General features: G+C 39.8%; 1 protein-coding gene across 1 annotated transcript in view; it reads right to left on the bottom strand.

Moving 5' to 3' along the window:
* Positions 1-23,976, bottom strand: part of Dhc93AB (Dynein heavy chain at 93AB) — a 780,004-nt gene that overhangs the window by 7,321 nt on the left and 748,707 nt on the right. The window contains exons 77-80 of the mRNA XM_068228295.1: positions 21,031-21,194; positions 9,701-9,883; positions 5,023-5,196; positions 3,495-3,643 (exon numbers count right to left, since the gene is read on the bottom strand). Coding sequence (XP_068084396.1) covers positions 3,495-3,643; positions 5,023-5,196; positions 9,701-9,883; positions 21,031-21,194 — 670 coding nt within the window. The remainder of the gene's footprint in view (positions 1-3,494; positions 3,644-5,022; positions 5,197-9,700; positions 9,884-21,030; positions 21,195-23,976) is intronic.

The following is a 23,976-nucleotide window of genomic DNA, read 5'->3' as shown; positions in this document are numbered from 1 at the left end:
ATAAATTCTTTTAATAAATTTGTGGTAGATGCAGTTCATTAAGAACCTCAGCTTGCCAAGACGACTGATGCCCAACTAGATGGCCTGCAGAATGGGAATACCACATGGTCAGTGTAATGACATAATACTGCTTAGTTTTTTTGGTCCAGATTCGCAGCCTGTCATATCACCCAGTTTCTTAGTTGGTCTCATGAACCTGAGTAAACTCCATTACTTTTCTCAGTGAAAATGAAAATCCACAGCCTGTTTCCAGTCATGCGACCAGGTCAGGAATGGAAAGAATAGCGGTGAGGATGGGAATTGCGCCGGCTGCCGAAGCCTGTCGCACTCCTCTGGGGCAATGATTAATGAATGACAGATGGAAATGAAATAATAGTGGAGTGTGTCGCTGAAATGAAAGAGGACAGGGAAAACTGGAGTACCCGGAGAAAAACCGCTTTGTCCAGCACAAATCTTACATGGAGGCACCGGGATTTGAACCATGGAACCCAGCGGTGAGAGACTAGTGGACTGCCACCTGAGCCACGGAAGCTCCTTCTTTTCTCGGTCCAGGATTATAATCTTTGGATGCGAAAGAGAATCAGTCCAGGGCCTCTGGGTAACAAGCAGACATGCTCTTTTTTTCCTTTTGCTAGTTGTTTACATCGCACTGACACAGATAGGTCTCATGACGACAAGACAGGAAAGGGGAGGGAAGCGGCTGTGGCCTTAATTAAGGTACAGCCCCAGCATTTGCCTGGTGTGAAAATGGGAAACCACGGAAAACCATCTTCAGGGCTCCCGACAGTGGGGTTCGAACCTACTATCTCCCAAATACTGGATACCGGCCGCACTTAAGCGACTGCAGCTATCGAGTTTGGTCAGACATGCTCTCTCTACACAGTTGAGCAGACTTGGAGATTAAGCCACTAACTTATATTTTAAAAGCAAAGTATTATATTCGCTGCCCCCATGGGCTAGGTAAAAATGAAATGGTGTATGGCTTTCAGTGCCGGAAGTGTCCGAGGACAGGTTTAGCTCGCCAGGTGCAGGTCTTTTGATTATATGCCCATAGGCTACCTGCGCGTCATGATGAGGATGAAATGATGATGAAGACAACACATACACTCAGCCCCCGTGCCAGCAAAATTAACCATTGTTGGTTAAAATTCCCGACCCTGCCGGGAATCGAACCTGCGACCCCTGTGACCAAAGGCCAGCACGATAACCATTTAGCCATGGAGCTGGACGTGGGGTAGGTATTTTTAAATAATAATAATAATAATAATAATAATAATAATAATAATAATAATAATAATAATAATAATAATAATAATAATAATAATGTCTCAGCCATTGTCTGCAGGCACATAAGTTAAATGCCATGTAGGCTGCCTGCACATGAATTTTGATGTTCTGTTTTGCTCTACCAGGCAGCAGGGTGAACCAGATTCTGCTGGGCATTCTATGGCTCAGTATTAATTTTGTTGGGAAAACATCAGAGACTTTCACATGGTGATGACATCGTATGACGTGGGGTGCTGAATGGACTTTTTTCTGCCCTTAAAAATCCGACCATCTCTACAGGGTCTGAACCCGTGATCCTGAGGTCCGAAGGCTGACATAATTCACCAAACCAGAGAAGGAGGATATAGTTATAAAATATTTGATAATGAGTTCCAACATTTTTAAAAAAGCTATTTATTTGGGGCATCGACCGAAGAAGATCTTTTGCCCCTACTTTGCTCAATATGTTGTGAAACTGCGTGTATATGGAAATGACGGAAGTGTAAAGTGTTGAATGTGAGGAAAGGAACATTAAGGACAACACAAACACCCAGTCCCCAGGCCAGGGATATTAAACATTTACAATTAAAAACCCCTGACCCGGCCGGGAATCGAACCTGGGGCCGCCGGATGACAGGCGGACGTATTGCCCCCTACACCACGGGGCCAGGAACAACAACTTTTAATGAATAAATACTACAGTATATACAGCAAACTCCTGATTATCTGGGTGCGTATTATCTGGTTTGCAGATTATCTGTGCATAGTTCACCGACTTTAAAAATAATAAATGAAACCACTTTTCCTTTGCAAAATTCAAATAATCAAAATTATGTCTCCCAGTCATGACCATCCATCAATGGCTGCTAATTTTAGATGGGAACGAGTCACAAGACATAAGTAATAATAATAATAACTTAAATGTTTCCACCTTTTCAATACAATATATTCACAAGATTACAAAATTATACGGTACTAGTTTCGACCCATCTAGGGGTCATCATCAGCCGTATTGGAGCAAAGATCATTTGTGGCGAAATCCTAAGACAATATTATTTTAAAGAATAACATAGCCTGCATGGTTGCTATGGTTACACTTCTGTCACATTTTGTCAAGTCATTTTACCCAAATTTTTGGATGACCCTCAGTCATAACACATATTTATGACAAAACAAAGTCTGCAGTACTGTATTCTGTTATAATTAGAACAGATATTTTCATTCAGAATGCACTATTGTGCATATGACTCACATTTTACTGCCGGAAGATTCAACGGGAACCATTCCCACCGTCGTTCATCCCTGAAATATCTTCCGTTATTTCCCACTTTATCTTCCAGTGAACGCGACTATAACCTCGTAATCTGTCCATTGCTACATCTTCGCCAAACCATTCCCCTAGGACTTAAATGTAGATAATTTCCAATGCCCTTAAAGCTGATAATAAAAGGCAAAAATTCAAGTTTTCTTCTAGGACAGTTTGTTTCAGAATTGCTCTGTGTTTGTACAAAGTAAAATCATAAATTAAACATCACCAGGAGGAATGCACTATTGATCGTACTTTGCTAGCCACCGGTGATCTCAATAATAGCCCTGAAAATGAATAACTGACAAGACTGACAATGAGCGTTAACCTGTACCACATTGCTTGTCACTGCTGAAGTTACAGACGTTTTCATATCCTAGGAAGATGACAGATAAATGCAAATGTGTTGTTTTAACTATCTGTGATTGGTTAAATAGTAAAGCCTATGAACCGGGATTTGGGAATGCGTTGATCTGTTACTAGAGTAAGCAAGACAACATTCGTTTGACTATACCAATATTTTGACTCTCCGTAAAATGAAGACTGTCATCAGATAAATGCAAATACAGAAACAGAAAAAAAAAAAAAAAAAAAGGATGATTATTTCCTGAAAACAAATCATACAAAATACAGTGCATTTTAAAATGTAATTTTGTAAACAAGTTTTCAGTTTCCAGCGAGCTATTCGTAAGTAATACAGTGGACTTTCAAATGTGATACTGTATGTAGCATGTTCTAAAATACAGGAAATGCACATTTTCCAATAAGAACACTTGTATTTTGGATTATCCGTGCAGTCTCGGATACGCATTAACCCAGATAATCAAGAGTTTGCTGTAATTATAAATTGTTCATCTCATGCATGTAAATCATTAATACAGAACAAGATACTCGAGTATGCCACGGGCTAAATTGAACATACGTTGATTCCTCCTTGTGCTTCTTAGTGACATCGCACTGAAGACACATCTTGTCCAGAGGAAGCTCATTTCGACGAGCAGTTGACTGCATGATGGCCGTTAGGAAAGACTGTGGGTTGAAGAATCCAGATAGCCAGACTGATGCTGGCAGCTATAGTACCAATAAAACAAAATAAGAAAAGATTAATAAACTCTGAATATAAAGAACGAAATCATCTACAGTACATCTTTCATCCCTGTGAGGGGTATCTTCACCTGTGTGAAGATTAGTTACAAGACATACAAATAGTTAAAGATACACATTAAAAATTGGCTAACGATGTAAATTTTTTTTTTACAAGTTGCTTTACATCACACCGACACAGATAGGTCTTATGGCGATGATGGGACAGGAAAGGGTTAGGAGTGGAAGGAAGCAGCCGTGGCCTTAATTAAGGTACAGACCCAGCATTTGCCTGGTGTGAAAATGGGAAGACACGGAAAACCATCTTCAGGGCTGCCGATGGTGTGGCTTGAACCTACTATCTCCCGAATACTGGCTACTGGCCGCACTTAAGCGACTGCAGCTATCGAGCTCGGTAATATAAAAATAAGCATAAACTCATTGGGAAACACTAAAGAACACTGTGTGTCCATTACTGGATCCAATTCCATTGGAATGCTTGGTCCAAAAGGAGTTAACATTAATTGCTAAATAGGCAATGTTGAGTAGAGTTGAAAACACTCATTAAATTGAGCAAAATGTCATTAAAATAAGTGAATTTAGTTGAGGTGACACATGAGTAAAATAACTGTTTGAACAATGAGGTGTTGCCATCATTTTTTAAGCTTGCTGAAAACAGGGAAACTCCTCTCTAGTTTGAGACTGAAGCAAATCTCAAGGAAACATTGGAGTAATGAAGCACAAACAGCATGGGAAACTTGAAGATAAAGAGAAACAATGAAAAAAAAAAAAAAAAAAAAACTTTATAGAGAGGTAGTCTAGAAACAAAGAAGAGAAAAAGGAAAGAGTAACATTGAGAAGAGGGAAGGAAAAGAAAGAAGTATTGAAGTACTTACTCCCCTGCTGGTCCCGCAGAAGGCTGCATTGCAAATGTAGTTAGAAGCAGAAAACACTGTCAAATAAAGATCCACAGATCTTGAAGAAGCGAACAGAAATTATTTTCACACACACTTGGATCTGATTTTTCTTTTTCCAGAAATAAACGTTACGATATACCCAACAGGACGTTGTAATCGGCTGTTTGACCAGCACTGCTCTACAGCTTGGGATTGGAACTTGCTAACTTACTCCCCAAATGAAGTCAACGAAGCTGCACCACAATAATGACTCAATTTTGCACCAACATTTTTTTCTGGTGCCATGGATTTATCCTATGATGAACTTTCTATCCTCTTTCCAAGCTTACTGTCTTTTGATACGATATTGTACGTGATAAACTATTTAGCTGAATAATCCTTACAGTTTAACAATCAATTTAGTCTCCATTATTCTCCTAATTCTCATTATAACTGTTTATAGTGACTCACCACAAAGTCTGTAGCCCAAGTATCAAGTTCCCTCAGTCTTAGAACAAGGTCTGCAAACCAAGATGTCAGACCCAACAGAGAGGGATAGGCTCTCTGTGTCCATATTTCTGGAACCTGATCCAAGAACAAGGCATTCTCCAATTCTTCCATCACAGATGTTATTGTGAGTTCCCCCTAAATAGAGTAAAACAGATAATTTATGTTAACAGTTGATGTATTCACAAAGACGCACACAAAATGCTGTCGGTTGTGTTCACTATATCATTCACAAATTATATCTACATCTTCTACATACACACACTAATAAGTTGCCATCATAAACAAAACACTACTATGAAGAATCGAATACTGCAACAGATGCATGTCAACCCAACAAAACCAATTCACATACTTGACTTCAAATACTCAGCTAACATGACTTCAACACAAGTCTCATCAAAACAACTCAACTCTAGCCTCAAGACTACCTCTTTATATACGTTGCCTCGCCAGGCTTCTAGAAGAACATGGCATAACGTGTTTTCTCATAAATTCGAGTCTCCAGTAGCCTACTTACAATGTAAGGAACTTTGTACATACCTATTTCTGGTTGCACATAACATTGTTCTGGACTTACTACAGTGTGTTGCACAATGTTACATTGGGTTATACATCATATATACAGGTAATAATAAATTATACTTGTATACTATTAATTACGTATTCTTACATTAAATAAACTCATATTAATATATATACAGCAAATGTTTCATGACATAACCTCACAAATAATAGATCATGTTTATACCAAATAAAGTTTGTACACAACTACGTAAATAATAATAATGCTAGCACTAAATGGATGTAAACACTTCATAGCCACACCTCAAAAGTAGTAACAACAACAACAACAACAACAACAACAACAACAACAACAACAACAACAACAACAACAACAACAACAACAACAATAATAATAATAATAATAATAATAATAATAATAATAATAATAATAATAATAATAATAATAATAATAATCAATATTTTCATTATTTACCCATGGGTTAAAAAATATTGTGTCACATTAGTCTATTACACTTGCGTCACAGTCTACTATGTATCTTTAACTAGACCTATGGTTTTCTTTAAACTACAAAGGAAAGAATACCAAACGAGATGATGGAGATGAAGTTCAAGGGAAAGAGAGTGAGAGGGACACCTAGAACAAAGTGGATTGATTTAATAAAGAGGAGTGCAAGAAGAAGAAACCTGAACTGGGACAAAACAATGGAAGAGGAAGGGTGGAAGGAGAAAAGAAGGTGGAGAAGTGCCATACATACCCCGACCTGGAAAGAGCTGGATAAAGGTAAAGGGGGATTATGACAAAGGTGGATCAGATATGAGCGAGTCTTTTGAAATTTCACAGTACACTTCAACACTCACTAATGATAACAGTGCAAAGTTGATAGGACTACTCTGATCCTTATTTCTACAGTTGCTTCTCTTACTATTATTACCACAATAATCAATCACGATGTGCATGTGTCAGTTGCACAATACATTTTCAATTTTCAGCATGTGAAGATGTTCACCTTTCTGTTACACAGCACATCAACAGCATGGGAATGCCCGCTCTTCTCAGTTCAGGTCCATGCTTAGAATGTGTAGTAAGTGTTGATCTGTCACTTCAGCTGTTCTCGAGTTGTGAAGTGTTACTTCCGGGTATCATTCTCATAATGCTTTCAAATGTGTACACGGTAGAGGAAAAGGTATTTATGTACGATAATTATGTGAAAACAGAGTCTTGCGGGGAAGTCGTTAGGTGATTTGTAACACAATTTCCATTTGTACACCCTCCACATAGAGAGACTGTGCGGAAACTCATAAAGAAATTGAGAGGAACTGGTTTTTTACTCGATAAGAAGCAGAGTACTAAAAACATGTACTTAACGAGGAAAAAGTAAATGAAATTGCAGAAAGATTAGAACATATGCCTACAAAATTCCTAAGATGACTACAGAAGCTGGGGATTCAAAGAGCTCAGAATGGCAGGCTACGAAAGTGTTAAAATTTAAACTTAAACTGAATTGAGTAACTAGTATGGACTTATGGGCGTCAGGGTCCCCAGATTTAACTGTTTGTGACTACTATTTATGGGCGAGCTTAAAAAATAAAGTGTATGCAAGACACCCTCACAAACTGAAAGAATATATCCGAAGAGAAATAACCTCAATTACAAAAGACAAACTTATGCATGTAAATCGGAGTTTCCTAAGACGATGTCAGAAATGTGTGGATATAGGAGGAGAATATTTCCAACATCTCCTGTCATAAGGTATGAGCTCATTTTCTTAATTCTTATTTTCTTAATTTTAATTGTTATCTCATATCATGCACGGAACAAGTGAACGAAGTGCTGTCCTCGTTGCTACGCCGTGGAGCGGGGAGTGAAGAGTCAACAGGAGGCAGATAAGCTGGGTGCGCCTGCCGGCCAACCAATGAGGTAAACTCACTGTATATAAGTAACATGAGCTCTTTTGTGAAGGACGGGCAGTAACTTCTGATTTCACTCATGCTGATTGTACCAGAAGCAGTTTTACATCACAGAAATCTTGTGAGAGTTCAGGGTCTCATTTATGATGGCAAACAAATTTTTCATGAAATTAGTGCTTCAAGTACCATAAATTATGGAAGTGTGCTGACAGTCATTAAAAAGGAGATGAGTTTATGCAGTCACTGAACGAGCGTACCAAAAAATGTTGAATGCAAATGAGAAAGTTGTAAGAGCTGAGGCTTTTAGATATTGTAGCTTCCAATCCAAAGGAGAATCATTTCTGGTGCATATTCAGACATGTGATGAAAGATGCGTTCACCTTTGGAAGGAAGAGGTCAAGTATGGAGCAGCATGGAAAAGGGTTCTGGTGAAGGCAAAAACCCATTTGTTTGCTGGCACAGTTCTCATGACCATCTTTTGGGATGCGTAAACTGTTGTGTACATTTATTTCCTACTTGAATAACAAACTGTCAATACTTCATACCATTGTGAACTCTTGGGCAGGTTTAGAAAGACCTATCATTACAAAAGATGTAGAAATATGATACACAGCATTCTAATTCTTCACAATAATGCTAGACCCCACACTGCTGCTGCTTCAGATGCAAAATTGGAAGGAATGCACTAAACAGCCTTAATTTAAATATAAATTTCCACAAGAATATCAAGGATACTTTGATCATACTCAACGTGGCCACTTACTGCAAATGTTGTTACTGTAAACATTATTATCACAATGAAAATATATCATAATAATGAAATCATGATAACAGTTGGAATACAAGAGGACAAATTGGAGCAAATATTCATTTATACGATGAGGAGTAAGGGATTGGAATATATTATTAAGAGAAACGTTTGATAAATTTCCAACTTCTTTGAAAATGTTTAAGGAAAAGCTAGGTAAACAACTGATAGGGAATCTGCCCCCAGGCAACAACAAACAAGTGACAAATCAAGTCATTTATAAAAAAGAAACCTATTTCCCATAAGAGAATCCTTTCATTTCAAACTAATGGATATGTGGGAGAAAAATGTAAACAAACCATTTTACATCGGTATTCACATGTCATTTATATGTTGCAGCCATCACATAAGGTGCTATTTATTTTACAACACAAACTTTATTCTGTTATTTTCTGAGTTAACTTGAAAATTCAAAATAATGGTAACTGGCTTTTATTTATCCTCTTCATTATCATATGACTATAGACCAGAGAACTGTAATGAATAAGGTTAATCAAAGAATCAGCTTTTTTGAGTGAATGGGTGCCTGGTAATTACGAGTACCTGCTTATTACCAGATTATCACCACCCTTGGATCATATTTTTAAAATTTTTTTTATTATTTGATTACAACCTGCTTTACGTTGGACCAACAAAGATAGGTCTTATGGTGGTGATGGGAGACAAAAGAGCTAGGAGTGGGAAGGAAGCGATCGTGGCCTTAATTTTTCAGTGCAGCCCCAGCATTTGCCTGGTGTGAAAATGGAAAACCACGGGGAACCATTTTCAGGGCTGCCGACAGTGGGGTTTGAACTCACTATCTCCTAAATGCAACCTGATAGCTAGTGACCCAAACCGCACAACCACTTGCTCGGTCAACTGGTTTCTCATCACACCAACAGGTCAGATGGTGACGATGTGATACGACAGGGTTAGGACTGGAAAGAAAGTGACCATGGCCTTAAGTAAAGTAAACTCGTGTCCTCATCCCGAGGTGCTGCAGCTCTTTTCAGGCACACCTGCATTGGAGGTGAGCTGCATGTACCATTTCGACCACATACCAGCCCTCCTGCCATTCTTAAATTTCTGGCAGTACCGGGAATCGAACCCGGGCCTCAGAGGACGGCAGCTAATCACACTAACCGTTACGCTACAGAGGCGGACACCATGGCTTTAATTAAGTACAGCTCCAGCATTTTCCTGGTGTGAAAATGGGAAACCATGGAAAGCTATCTTCAGGGCTGCTGATAGTGGGGTTCAAACCCTCCATGCCCTGAATCCAAGCTCACAGGTACATGCCCCAAAATGCATAGCCAATGTGCTCAGAAGTCGTAGTTGCTATAATCCTTTCCACTTTTCTGACTTTGACATATATTACTGCTTTAGTTCCTGTACAATGTAACATTCTTTCCTACTCACCTTCAATCCTAGATCCAATTCCTTAAGAGTACGTTTCATCTCGTTAGTCAGGTAGTTCATACGTTCACATTCTTGAAAGGCTACAATCACGTAAGGAGTACGTTCTTCAACTTTACCCATGATCTCAATCATGTTGAATTCTTCAGGTAATTTCTCCAGAATCTCATCAACAATCAATTTGACCTGCAAAAATAATGATTTTTTAAACTAATAGCATCACTAAGCAACTTGTAAATGATTTGAATACTACTCAGGCACCAAAATATACAGTTGATTCCTAGAGTCTTAGTTCAGAAGTAATACATGTAAAATATACATACTCAAGCAAAGAAGCCCATTGCATGAAAAAATACATCAGGCTCTAGGACAAAATGTTCTTGACGATTTCTTTAACTGAACAATGAAAGTGTGCAAGTAGTTGTAGGTTTACCCAACACAGAAAAATATATGGATCCCCTTTTCAGCTTTTTCCATATTTAAACTGGTCTTCATGATGCTACCAGCTGAAAACAAAGGGAATGCTTTTAGCACCTTTCTTCAAATCAGCCGTTACCAACACAAGATACTTCAAGAAATTAATAGTAGTAAGGTTTATGGAATTAATGTTTTTTCACAACACGTCTCTCCTTTCATGGGTTGCGGAAAAAGGGCCCTAACATACTTGATACTTTTAATGGTTAAAGAATTAGCAGTTTTTGTAGTTTTTTAGAGGATTTTTCTGAAGAAATCACTACTTTAAGACTTAACTGTACTGGGGAGTTGGCCATGTGCATAGAGGCGTGCGGCTGTGAGCTTGCATCCGGGAGATAGTAGGTTCGAATCCCACTATCGGCAGCCCTGAAGATGGTTTTCCGTGGTTTCCCATTTTCACACCAGGCAAATGCTGGGGCTGTACCTTAATTAAGGCCACGGCCGCTTCCTTCCAACTCCTAGGCCTTTCCTATCCCATCGTCGCCATGAGACCTATCTGTGTCGGTGCGACGTAAAGCCCATAGCAAAAAAAAAAAAAAAAAAGACTTAACTGCAACCCACTAAGTGAGAGCTTTTGAACAACATAAACATTCTTACAATTAACTCACTAAAACTCTTAGAAATACGTGTTAATGTGTGAAGCATAAGACTTATATATGCTTTTATTTATTTAACTGATTTCTTGCTCAACAGGCATTTCTGCCTATCTACAGAACATTTCCATTAGTTGCTTCCAATGCTATAAATAACATTCATAGAGAAGCATTAAAATACTATATTCTGTATGAAAGAATCTATGCTTTTGAATATTGTACAGATGAACAATCAAAATATGTTGCATCTCTTGAGATGTGAAATATAAGAAAGTCCACTTCGACTATGTTCAGTTTTATACAATCAGCTGGATGCGTTTTGCAACACAGCCTACAGTTCTCACTCTCGCTTCTCTCTCCTCCTAGTGACAATACTTTTATACAGCACTATGGCATTATAATGAATGAATGAAAGAATGAATGAATGAATGAATGAATGAATGGATGAATGAATGAATGAATGAATGAGCCATGGATGACTTCTAACTGGGGAGAGAGTATTAATTCATAATAATCATAATTAATACACACATTTTATTTTTTAGAATACACAATATTAAAGATATTCCAACTAAGAAAATAATTACAAAATTATATACTTACAACTATGCAGTATTCCCCCCCAAAAATATCTTTAATTAATGATTATATAAACTTAGCATGTGGGATACTTCCTAGACTTTACCTACCCTATGACGACACAATCCCACATAGCGCAATGTGTCACCTGGAGTGAATGCCTTTCTTGTTCCCTCGAATGAATACACCATGATGACATCAGGCAATGAACAAACCATGTTTGGCCGAGCTAACTTCGGTGCTAAATGCTTCACTCCATTCTGGCATGGCACATTATTCGCACACATCAAGAGAGCAAGCGTTGGCTCACATCCAACATGGCAATTTTAGCATTTGTGAGGCAGGGATTTGATATGACATTTCACCTAGGGCTGCTCAGAGACAGATACAGAAGTGGCATGTGTCAGGGGACATCTACCGTGCACTGGTTTAAGGTGGGTTTCCACTAAGAAGACAACAGGTTAGTTGAGTCTTCACAGGAGAACCCATTCTTAAAATCAGCAGAGTTCATGCAGCTGATCAATTTTCCAGATGTCCATACACGGTCCGTAAACTATTACAGGAAGCTGGACTCTACTGCAGAAAAGCTGCTGCCAAAAAGTCTCTCTCTGATGAAGAAATGGAGTTAAATCGTAATTGGGATCATGTGATCTCTCTGATGAGACTTGTTTCAATTTACAAGCAACCATTCTCATTATGTTCCATATTGAAGATACAATAAGTAAAATTCTTTCAAGAATAAAATTATTGTGTCCACCTATTCAATACAATTATATTTTGTAGTGATTAAATTCTACATGAAATCTGGCGGAAGTTGGACCAATTCATGCTTACCAGCCACGGGAGCTTGATACTACAAAAGTTATATAGCCGAGTGTTCATGCAGTGGTTGCATATCTGTGTAGTGTTGGGGGTGGGTGGGTGGATATATTACCAATATTTGGACCTTCTGCAGAATATTATGGTTTTGATTGCAAGAGTGCTATCCAGATAAAGTAGTACAGTTTGTGCAAGACAACTCCCAAATCCAAATGAGTGGTTGTGCTCAGGGGTGGTTTTCTGAGCAGGACTCCATTGAACTGCTCAAATGGCTGCTTTTATCTTTAGACTTGAACCCACTCAACATGTGGGAGCAAGGTGGGAAGCACCATATAAAAAAAAAACCACCCACCCACACACACACACACACACACACACACGCACGCACGCACGCACGCACGCACACACGCACGCACGCACGCACGCACGCACGCACGCACACACACACACACACAAAATTCTAACCAGTTATGAATGGCAACACTTACTAATTACTGTCTATTTACAAATTGGTCTTGCCTATGGCACAGCAGGTGGTCCAGCCCGTTGCTATACCTGGGGACTGTTAATCCTTACTTTCACTTTCCCAAGTCCAGTCACCTCATACAGCAGCTGTGTGTGGACAGCTGTATCTGAACACAGGGCTACGGGCCACTCGACACACGATGACTGTTCATTGGTTCGACTCCATAGACAGTCCAGTAATTCACAGAGTCATATACAGCGAACAGCTAAGCAGCTCAACAGTCTTCAACAGCAGGACAATACTCACAACAGCAAACATTAACACAGGTCCATTTATCCTCGCACTCACAATAGTGGGTTTCCTCGCTGACTCATGGCAACCCTCATTCCCCAGATATACACAAGCACAGAGTACTCTCAGGCAGTACACGTCTTCCATTCCAGTCCATCTACTCACTGGTCTCTCTGACACCACAACAACAGCTCCTTGTTCAGACCTTGCTGGGACACTAGTAACAGTCAACACCTCTGTTGCCCTCAGCCCAGCCGCCAAACCCCGACACACTGAGTCTCACACGGACTCCACCACGGAGCCCAACTATGACTGACTGTCTGCGGCTAGCCTCCCTTTTTATAGCTCGGCTGATTTGAGCCAGAATTTTTGCGAGGTGACTAGAGGCAGAAAATTTTCATTGAATCTCCAAAAAACTCACAGGTAAGCCGGCTGATGAGAACAGTACACAGAAAGGCCGGCCCCACCCTACAAGCCGGCTGGGAGATCCCAGGTCGTGTGAGTCTCTAGCCCCTTCCTGAAAGTATTGAAAGGGGCTACCACAGGGCTGGCACATAACAATATGTATTTGGTCAATGCAATACTCCTAAGATATGTTTAATTTTTTATCACTGTTAGGTTCTTCAGTTTGCCAAAACTAATTTTGAGTAATACATTTATAAACTACCTCAAAAAGAAACCATATGGTAACAGTATTATACTCAAAAAAGAAACAAATGAATTAAAAACAGAATTCTATTTTAAATAAGTTCTTTAGATGATGATGAAGTTTAGGTGATGTCTTATTCATTGCATGCTAATTTGTCTGGAAATTTGTACCTCTGATCACATCACATCTTGTTTAGAATGCAGAATTCTATTTTAATTAATTTGTTTATTTTCAAGTATAATACTGTTCCCAATTTATTTTCAGGTAGTTTATAAATGTATTACTCAAAATTAGTTTTGGCAAACTGAGAAGCCTAACAGTTATAAATTAACCGAGTTGAAACTGAACAAAGGATGGCTTTAGATATTAAATATAAAATAAAATAAAAAACACTCTAAGAGTTCAAGAGACAGAACTGCATAGAGTAGGGCCAGCCCTGCAGTGTGGGGGTAGCATTCGTGCCTCTTACCCGAAGGTCCGGGTTCGATTCCCGGCCAGGTCAGGGAATTTTACTTGCATTTGAGGACTGGTTCGAAGTCCACTCAGCCTACATGATTACAATTGAGGAGCTATCTGTTGGTGAGATAGTGGTCCAGGTCAAGAATAACAGCCGAGAGGATTCATTGTGCTGACCACATGACGCCTCATAATCTGCAGGCCTTCAGGCTGAGCAGCGGTTGCTTGATAGGCCATGGCCCTTTGGGGCTGTTGCACCATGGGATTTGGTTTGGTTTTGTTTGCATAGAGTACAACATACCCTGGTTTTCATCTTGACAGGCGGCAACGCTTCCTTAGAGCTAACTGGCATTCACATGAAGAAGATTAATATTGTACGGCAACTCTGTGTATGGCATGTAGCATATTTACACTTCTATAACAGGCCTTTGAGGGATGAGTGATAATAAAGTATGCGCTCATTGCAAGCAGTCTGAGTGGAACTGCAAAGACTGTTAGTACGGTGCAGTTACACAAAAGAGTAGGTATTCAAACCCCAGATCTCCTGATTAATAACCAAGGACCTCTCCTCTACTCTAACACTGACATGCCATGAAGTGCTTCACATTGAACTTCACTTGCCAGGCATGTCCCTCACTTCACATATTCATGGCAGTTTCTCATCCATTTCATTGTATTCTTTTATGCTGTTCTGATAGGCAGACAGTTGCGTTGTGTACTGACAGTCACATTTTGGCAGGAATGGGTATGTTTAAAATTAAGCAAGTTGCATCACTTTTTGTTGTAGCTGTACTGCCTCACCCAAGGATGACGATACCTGATACAGTTCATTAAAAATTTTCTGCATCAATTATGTCTGCATTGATGATGCATACATAATTATATAAGTACACTCACCGGCAAATTTATCTGGTCATGAGGTGTTGTCCTGCTTCATAGCAAGTTAATTTGTCTGGAAGTTTCTGCCACTGATCACATCACGTCTAGTTTAGAATGCAGAAAATCATACTACCAGAGTTATATCCATTTTGAGCATTTTTTAAGAATTGAACTTTGAGCGTAAAAGAAAATCCTTATGTGAAAGGCATTGAGCTGTTTGCTGCCAACACAAGGTCTATATTTCCTTGATTAACTCTCAGTATAGACATTTCCACTCAGCATTACATTTCTTTTTTGTGTGTTCTGATTGTGTTTTTTAATTTCCTTAAAAGATGACCAATATTCTTTGTGCACCATGATTAATGATAAATTATTAATAAAGTGCTTAATTTTTTTATATATACAAAATTTCCACTTTCAATTAAATTCCACAAAATAACTTGCAGTGAGAACAGAGACACTGCCTCATGATTGCATAAATTTGCCAACAAGTGTACGTACATACATACGAAGGGCGTACTACTGTATATTGTTTTACACTTTATTTTTCTACCCAAACGAAGTACATTACACATCAGTTGTTACGTCCACCTTCTCAACATAAACTCCTTGTAACTGTATACACTTTTGCCATCGATTTGTCAGTCTCTTCAGACCTTCCTCAAACCATTCTTTCGGAGCGCTGCGTACCCATGCCTTGACAGCTGTGTCCAGATCTGTAAAATCCACAAAACGGCAACCACGCAGAGAATTTCTTCATGTTCCCAAACAGGTGATAATCACTTGGTGCCAAGTCAGGAGAGTATGGTGGGTGTGGTAACATCGTGAATCCTATTTGATCAATAGCAGCAGTGGTCTTCCAGCTAGTGTGGGGCCGAGTATTGTCACATTTCAGAAGCACACCTTTAGCCCATTTTCCTGGCCACTTAGTTTGAATGGCACGACGTAAGCACTTAAGGGTCACCACATATGCTCCACTGTTAATCGTGGCCCCAAATTCCAGCCAGTCAATGAGGATATTGCCCTTTGTGTCCCAGAACACTGTCGCCATTCGCTTGCCAACTGATGGCACTATTCGACATTTCTTTGGCGGTGGGCTGCCCTTATGCTTCCATTGCATCGATTGTTGTTTCGCTTGTGGCTCATGGTAATGGAGCCATGTCTCATCACCAGTCACAAGCCTAGCAATGAAGTTGGCTGGATCTTGATCATGGCATTGCAAAAATTCTCTGCACACGCCCATATGTCCCTGCATTTTGTCTGCAGACAAGAGTCTAGGCACCCATGTGGAAGACATCTTCCCCAACTGTAAGTGGCTGTGCACGATCTGCTGCAGGGTGTTTCGGCTAATTTCCATGGCTGCCTAAATTTCCGTAAATGTGATGCATTTGTTTCCTTTGATGACCTGTTCGACCCGGGCAATGTTGGCTGGTGCTGACACTGACACATTCCTTCCAGAACTGGTTCCCTTGTCCACCAATGTGCATGCTGTTTTCCAACCTTCCACCCAGTTGTAAACTGTTTTCCGTGATGGTGCACGTTCTCCACAGACTGCCACCAAGCGCTGATGAATTTCTGCAGTGGTCACACCTTCTTTCCATAGGAACCAAGTTGTATAGCGCTGTCCCTGACGGTTGCTTTCCATGTTGTCTGCTCCTACGCTGACCGTGTTGTTATGAAATGGCTATGACAAGTGCATTCATTGGCACCTGTGGGTGTGCTGCTACCAAACAGTGGAACACGACACTAGTTACACATCACCACCATCAAAAGTGAAATGTGAACCATACCCGGACGTACAAAAAATAAAGTGTAAAACAATACATTACACCCCTCGTACGTACTGTAACAGGAACGCCCGTACTTCAGTTTATCGGAGAGCATGAGGAACGACAAGGCGTGTACGGCCCATGCTAAGAGAGTGAGAGAGAAGGGTAGTGAAAAAAAAATTTCATGATTAAGTGGATCCTTCAGTTTATTCAATAGATATGCAAAGAATTATGTCACCTTTTACAGCTGAATCGTGGAGTTGTCCCTGAAGGCGTGGAGAGGACGTCGTCCTGCGGCGGCTGCGTCGTCTTGCGGTCGGCGTCGGCGTTGTCTTCCCTCGTTGGTGTTTTCTCTGTATTAGTGTTGATGACTCGAACCTGAGGCAGGAACGGGGAAATGTGGAGCTTCCACATTGGACGTCATGGGACACTGGTGTGACACTTCCCTAAGGCGAAGCACGCCGAAATAGTTCCCACAGTCAATGATGTTGAACGCACTTTAGCAGCAAGGATAAAGTTAGAGTCACAGTTCCACGAGGATAAGATGGAAGGAATTATCGTATTTGGAATAATAAACAAACGAAAACAATCTAGGACCTTCCGAGGTGCAGTGATTAAGCACTTCATAAAGAAAATTAAATTTACCGGGTACAGTCTCTGCACTGTACTCCATCAGCACAATACACTTGTTGAAATAAATGACAGTCCAAGTTCTATTACGTTGTAATTTTTAGAAGATTATCACTGGCACTTAAGATCATACGTGATTCTGAACAGGTTATGATGGGAATTGGCATGGTTCCTCAGAAAGAAATCACGATACTGCATTCCACTGTCTTTAAGAGGGAATGTTGGCACAGTTTATTATGAACACAGTTCAACGGATAGACACAGTCTTTAAATGAAATGAAGGTCGGCACAGTCTATGCTAGAAACACTGTCGCTGTTTTAACACAGTCTTTAAATGAAATCAAAGTTGGCTAGAAACACTATCGCTGTTTTCACACAGTCTTTAAATGAAATCGAGGTTGGCACAGTTTATGCTAGAAACACAGTCTTTAAATGAAATCAAGGCTGGCTAGAAACACTATCGCTGTTTTCACACAGTCTTTAAATAAAATTGAGGTTGGCACAGTTTATGCTAGAAACACAGTCTTTAAATGAAATTGAGGTTGGCACAGTTTATGCTAGAAACACAGTCTTTAAATGAAATTGAGGCTGGCACAGTTTATGCGAGAACACAGTCTTTAAATGAAATCAAGGCTGGCACAGTTTATGCGAGAACACAGTCTTTAAATGAAATTGAGGCTGGCACAGTTTATGCGAGAACACAGTCGTTAAATGAAATCAAGGCTGGCACAGTTTATGCGAGAACACAGTCTTTAAATGAAATCAAGCCCACGGAGAAAGCTTTTAACACGAACGTTCTGAACTCAAGTATACAGCCGGACCGAGTGACGAATTATGTCGCGACGTGCTTACTTGCACACACTCACTGAACTCACGGCTTACTGCCGACTTCCCTCACTCTCTGCCTACTGCACACTGCACACATTCTGCCTTACCCCAGGCTGGCGACTCGCTTATATTGCCGAAGGCCGGTGGGCGTGGCTACACATGTGGGCCCCAAGAAAATTTTATATCTTGGCCATCTTCACACCGATTGACACGAAATTTCGGCTAGCAGCGTTCATTATTCCTGCCTGCAAGGTGACGTTATTGAAATATTGAGATTATATTTCGTTCATGCAGCAATGCAATGGAACACGAAGGAACCTTCTGCGTGACGTCGCTTGTCCTTGGCCGGTGTTCTAGAACATCGCGAGCTTGCTTGCAGTTCCCACTATGCCTGTGCGCTCGGCGCAAGTTTTAAATGCTTACGGCCGGGTGTTAGTGAGCTCCTCTTAATAAAAGAATGAAACGTGAATGCTCGTAGGGCGTTCCCGTTTCAGTACGTACATACATACAGTGAAACTCGGTTAAGAAGTTCCCGCATAAGAAGTTTTCCCGCCTAAGAAGTGTGATATTCTTGGTCCCTTGATCAGTTTCATTAAGATATACGTATATTTTTCCCGTTTAAAGTGTTCTGTTGTAAATATATTTCCCGCTTAAACAGTTCAGATTTTAGAGCCCCTTGAGATAGAAAACGTCCGCTCAAAGCAGCTCATGGTTAGAACCCTCCAGTCTCCGCGCAAGTTGCACCTGTGTTAGACCGTTCGCGCGCTCGCAGTGTGTGTCTGGTGTCACGAAACATGTGCGGGCCTGCCAAGGCCATATGACGTCACGCTATGACAATACGGACAGCAGATGCTCACTCTCACCTTGTGGAATTGAATCGAACCTATCAGTCAAAATTTCCACTCCACCGTTCCATCTAGCGGATTAGAATTGAACGGGATTCTACGTGAGAAACATAAAGTACGCAATGAATGATTTGATAAAACTTTAATGCAGTAATTTGCGGGCCGCGACAGGGTGAAGTCATTAATCGAGGTGGCCTAAACATTAATTAAAAACCATAAAGTGCATTTGTCCACAACATTACTGTTAACCTACCACAAAATTGAATATTCTAACCTGTTTGATTTTTCATTCCCTTGCGTATTTCCTTCCAGGCATTTTGTCTTAAGTTGTTGCAATAATACTTATGGGCCTTGCCGTAGAGGAAATTACGTTTTTGAACTAAATTGATAAGATTTTCCGTGTCCATTATTAGTGAGGTGAATAAAAACAACTTCCCGACTCTATGCAGGAAACAGCTGATTTGGCAGCAGCCAGCTGATACACAAGCCACCAAACAGCCGGCCGAAAGATCCCGATCGTTTACAAAGTTGAACGAATGTTGATAGCCAACTGGGTGTTGGTGGGAGGCACACAGAGGCATTGCAATACCACGTGTTGGCATAAAATTGAAAGTTATTTTTAATTTTACCTTTATATGAGCTAAACATTGTATTATCATGTCACTTGTAATTATTACACCGCATTATTAGAACGTAGCACAAGGATGAGGAGATATAAAATAAAATTCTCGTGGGGAAAGAAACTTTACGTTCAGATGTGCTAGCATTGCTACTGTGCCTTTATCACTCCCACGTAATACCCCAGATGCATTTCCATGCACTCATTTCTGCAACTTCGAACCTGTGTTTCTTTTCTTCATTACCTATAGCATGAAGAGGATTGAAGCGGGAAAATAAACTCAATACTGGCTTGGCCATGTGGTACTTGTGAAACAGCCAGAAACTACGCCCGTTGCCGTGACAACCAGTAGGAATGCAGGGGCAATTTAGGCCTAGGTTCTAAGAATCTCTAAGAATAACTTGCTAGATTTCCCATTTGCTGCCGTTATCCTTGGTGAGGAAGATAGGAAGCACACGCTAACAAACTGTAGTACACGTCTTGTGTTTGCGTCTTGTAAGCCTAAGCTACGGATTGCCAAGCATAGTGTAGTGTCGTAATTAGTATGAATAGGAGTCGGTGAAGTTAGTTGTACTTGTAATATCAACATACAAGCTTTTTAAGTGAAAATGAGCGGAACTCAGAGGAAAGAGGTCAAGCGAAAGGCACTACCAATAAAAGACAAAGTGGAGATTATAAGGAAAGTAGAGTCATCTACACTTTCCCGTGTTGCTTTGGCAAAGGAGCTGGGGATGCCGCCGTCTACTTTGAACCGTATTATAGCAAAGAAAGAAGAGACCTCTGCTTCCCTCTGCTTCTGCATGGAATACTTCAGCAAATTGTAAGGAAGTTAAATCTGAAAAGTACGATGAAATACAATAAGCTCTGCTAATATGGTTTAAAGAGCAGCGAAGTTTAAACATATCTTTCAGTGGGAATATTGTGCAGGAGAAAGCCGCATGCAAATTAAGGGTACCTTTTACCGTGTCGAACGGGTGGCTGGACCACTTTAAAAATCGAGCCAGCATCGTTTACAAAACAATTTGTTGCGAAGCAGAGAGTGTAAGTGCGGAGGAAAGGGAATTGTGGAAGAACATGGTTCTGCCTGCTAAAATAATCAAACCTTGCAACGTTTTTATATAACTGAATATGTTCCCTTCTCTTATCAAATATATTTATAATACAGTATGTTCAATTATTTTACTTTATCTCTAAAAATATTGTCATGATAATCAAATTTTTTTATTGTGGCTTTCTGTTAGCAGCTCTTATATATCGGCCTATTTCGGTATTTTTCACAAACAAGAAAATCTGTTGGCTGTGTGTTTCACATGTATTTCAAAGTACAGAATAAGTTTTTGGGCATTACCCCTTTTAAGAAGTTTCCTGCTTAAGAAGTTTTTTTTTTTGCACTCCCTTGAAAAACTTCTTAACAGAGTTTCACTGTACATACATACCTTGTCTTCCCTAGTAACTGTTGCACCTCCAGAAGCACCAGCATCCCGAGGCTGCATCTCGAACACTGTTCGAAAGAGATTCTCAGCAGTTGTTGTGAGGAAACCGATTTCTGCATTTGGGTGAAGACCGTAGAGATATGGTGACTCAGGTGGCATCATTTCATCTGGGAACAAGAATTTTCAAGATTTATGAAACACAATATACATCATAAGTTTATTCCCACCCTAAACAATAGGAGTCATGTTGGACCATTATCTAACCTTCAGAACACACTATAATGTCCAGCAAAAGGTCAGTGCTAGGAACATTTTAAAAAAATTAAGAGGTAAAAGCTGATGCATACAGCCACAAATGCTCAGAACCACAACCTAAGCTTCCTTTTATTCCGCTGCAGAGAAATGAAGAAAACTGAAGTCATAATTAGTTTATTTCCTTGGGTGCTTCATATTAGCAAGATTATAGATAAGATGACAAAGACCTCTGCTAGAGACTGCGTGGCATAAATCATCCAATCATTCAGTAATTCAATGAATTTCCAATTTCTTTGCAGTCATTTAAGAAAAGGCTAGAAAAACAACAGATAGGGAATCTGCCACCTGGACGACTGCCCCAAATGCAGATCAGTAGTAATTGATTGATTGATTGATTGATTGATTGATTGATTGATTGATTGATTGATTGATTGATTGATTGATCCCATGCTAAAACTGTTTACCCAGCTCTGCATGAGGATTGTCAGTTGAACATAACATACAGTGTTCTCCTTAGAACCTTTTTCATGGGTACACCACCCTGCCATTTTTACAGACCGCTCAGCTAGCATGACCTAGATATGTGCTAGTTCCATAACATTAATATATATATGAGTTGTTGGGTGTTCCAAGTTTAAATTTAAATGCCATAAAACTGTTTATTTAATGACAAATCTCCATTATCGTCAGAATAATTGCATCAATTATATCAGAGTTTAAGTGTTTAGCTTGACTACTACACAGTGTCATGCGTGAGCGGTGCCTGGATTAGCGTCACAAACCCGTACGGCACTCCACAGCAACGAAATGGTAAGTCCTCCCCTGTTACATAATTATGAATTAACAGTAGAACACTAGAAGTTCAAAATACTCCATTATGTCTTGTTTGTGATAACACTAAAATAGTTCAGTTTTGCAGTTAATGTTTACCTGAGGGGAAAAAAGTGAAACTTTATCATATCCATTTTTCACACCCTATTTTCCGGCCGGCTACTCATTCCTGACACCAGGCTGACGAAAATTTCTGGGGAGAACACTGACATGCCATGCCTAAAACAAACTCCTGTGGATAAGATTTACTATCTTCATGGAATTGCACCTGTAAGAGTTTGTCGTGAAGTTGAAGATGACCATGAACGACTTGAGTCTGAGAACATCCAAGCTCATCCTCTATACGTCTATCATTTGCCTCAGTCCAGGGTAAAATATCTAGGAAGAATTTCTTCCAGACATTACAGTCCTTGGAAAAATCTCCAGATATAGCTATAAGCTTTCCTTGTGGAAATCTAAGGATTGAGCCAATCAGAGAACTTCCAGCTGGCCATAATGAGGACTGGGATGTGTGGAGATCACTCATCTGCCTACGAACTGGAGTTGGTAGGTCTAAGTCATCACTTGAGCTATGGGGTTTCATTAAGAATAGCAGGCATGACTACGGTGAAGAGAAGACAGCCAACAATGAGTGCCAATGCCTTCTTTGCCCATTTTAGCATTCTGAGCAGGATTTAATGCTTTTCAGTAAGAACGCCTTAGAAGTGGCTTGCTTCTGGACAAAGAATGTCTGGTTGCAATATGGACATTTTCTCGTTATTTTGCAGATGTACATATACATAAATAAAATTACCACCCTTCTTAAAAATCACAAATTTTCAACTGAAATGATGCACAGAAGGCCTGTGAGATTTCAGACAAATTAAGAATACTGCAATCAGAATGAATGAAGAAGTACTGGGCAGATAAGAATCAAACAGTACGACCTGCAAAGAAAAAGTATACATGGAAGACTCAAGTGGTCCAATATGGCCAATAAAGTTGTTAATAATAATAAAATAATGAGTCACACATACTTTTTGTATACTGTACAGGTAGACTACTGACACTAACCTGAAACTGATCTACTTCAGGGTCTATGGGGTTGAAGTCAATCTGACCCTCCCCCTCACTGGACCAAAATATTTGGGAAGGACCAGGTCCCCGTCAAAACTGGGCAATTAAGTAAATTGAAGACCATGCATCCTGAATTGTTGAAGTTCATTCGACTCATACAAATGATCCTTATATCAACTTTCACAGCAGAAAGGTTATTTTCAAATCTGAGAAAACTGAAAACCTACCTAATGTCACCAGCTTATACAAGCTGAAACCATCTTGCAATCCTAAACATTCATCACAAGGAATCTGAATCTTTGGTTATAGATTCTACAGCTTTCATTTCTAGGATAGAGATATGTAAGTCAACTTCCACTGTAAAAATGTTAACCAAATTTTATTTACAAGCAAACAAATTTATATTTTATCATCCAAACATGATCTTCCAGTGGTACAATGTGTAATAATAATTATTATTATGAAGCAACTGAAATAAATGAAAAAAAAAGCTATAGTCATAATCAGTTTATTTCTTTGGGTGTTTCCTATTAGCAAGATCACGGATATGATGATAAAGACCCCCTGTTAGAGACTGAAAATCAAGCCTAATAACTGGTTAAAAACAGCATAAGGGAATCATATTTCCTCTAACTTGACTGCATTAGGAATGATGATAATAAATATAAATACTGAAGATCTGATCCTGACAAGCCCTTTGTGGACTGAAAGCACATGTGGCTTCATACATCTGTCCTCAAACAGCAGCTAGAGATTGCAGCTCAACAGAGTTCCACCACTTACAGCAGAACATGAAAATGTAAACTC

This window comes from Anabrus simplex, chromosome 6 (assembly GCF_040414725.1).
Source record: "Anabrus simplex isolate iqAnaSimp1 chromosome 6, ASM4041472v1, whole genome shotgun sequence".
Taxonomy (NCBI): domain Eukaryota; kingdom Metazoa; phylum Arthropoda; class Insecta; order Orthoptera; family Tettigoniidae; genus Anabrus; species Anabrus simplex.
Note: the sequence above shows the minus strand (reverse complement) of the source record. Positions and strands in the feature narration are given on the sequence as shown.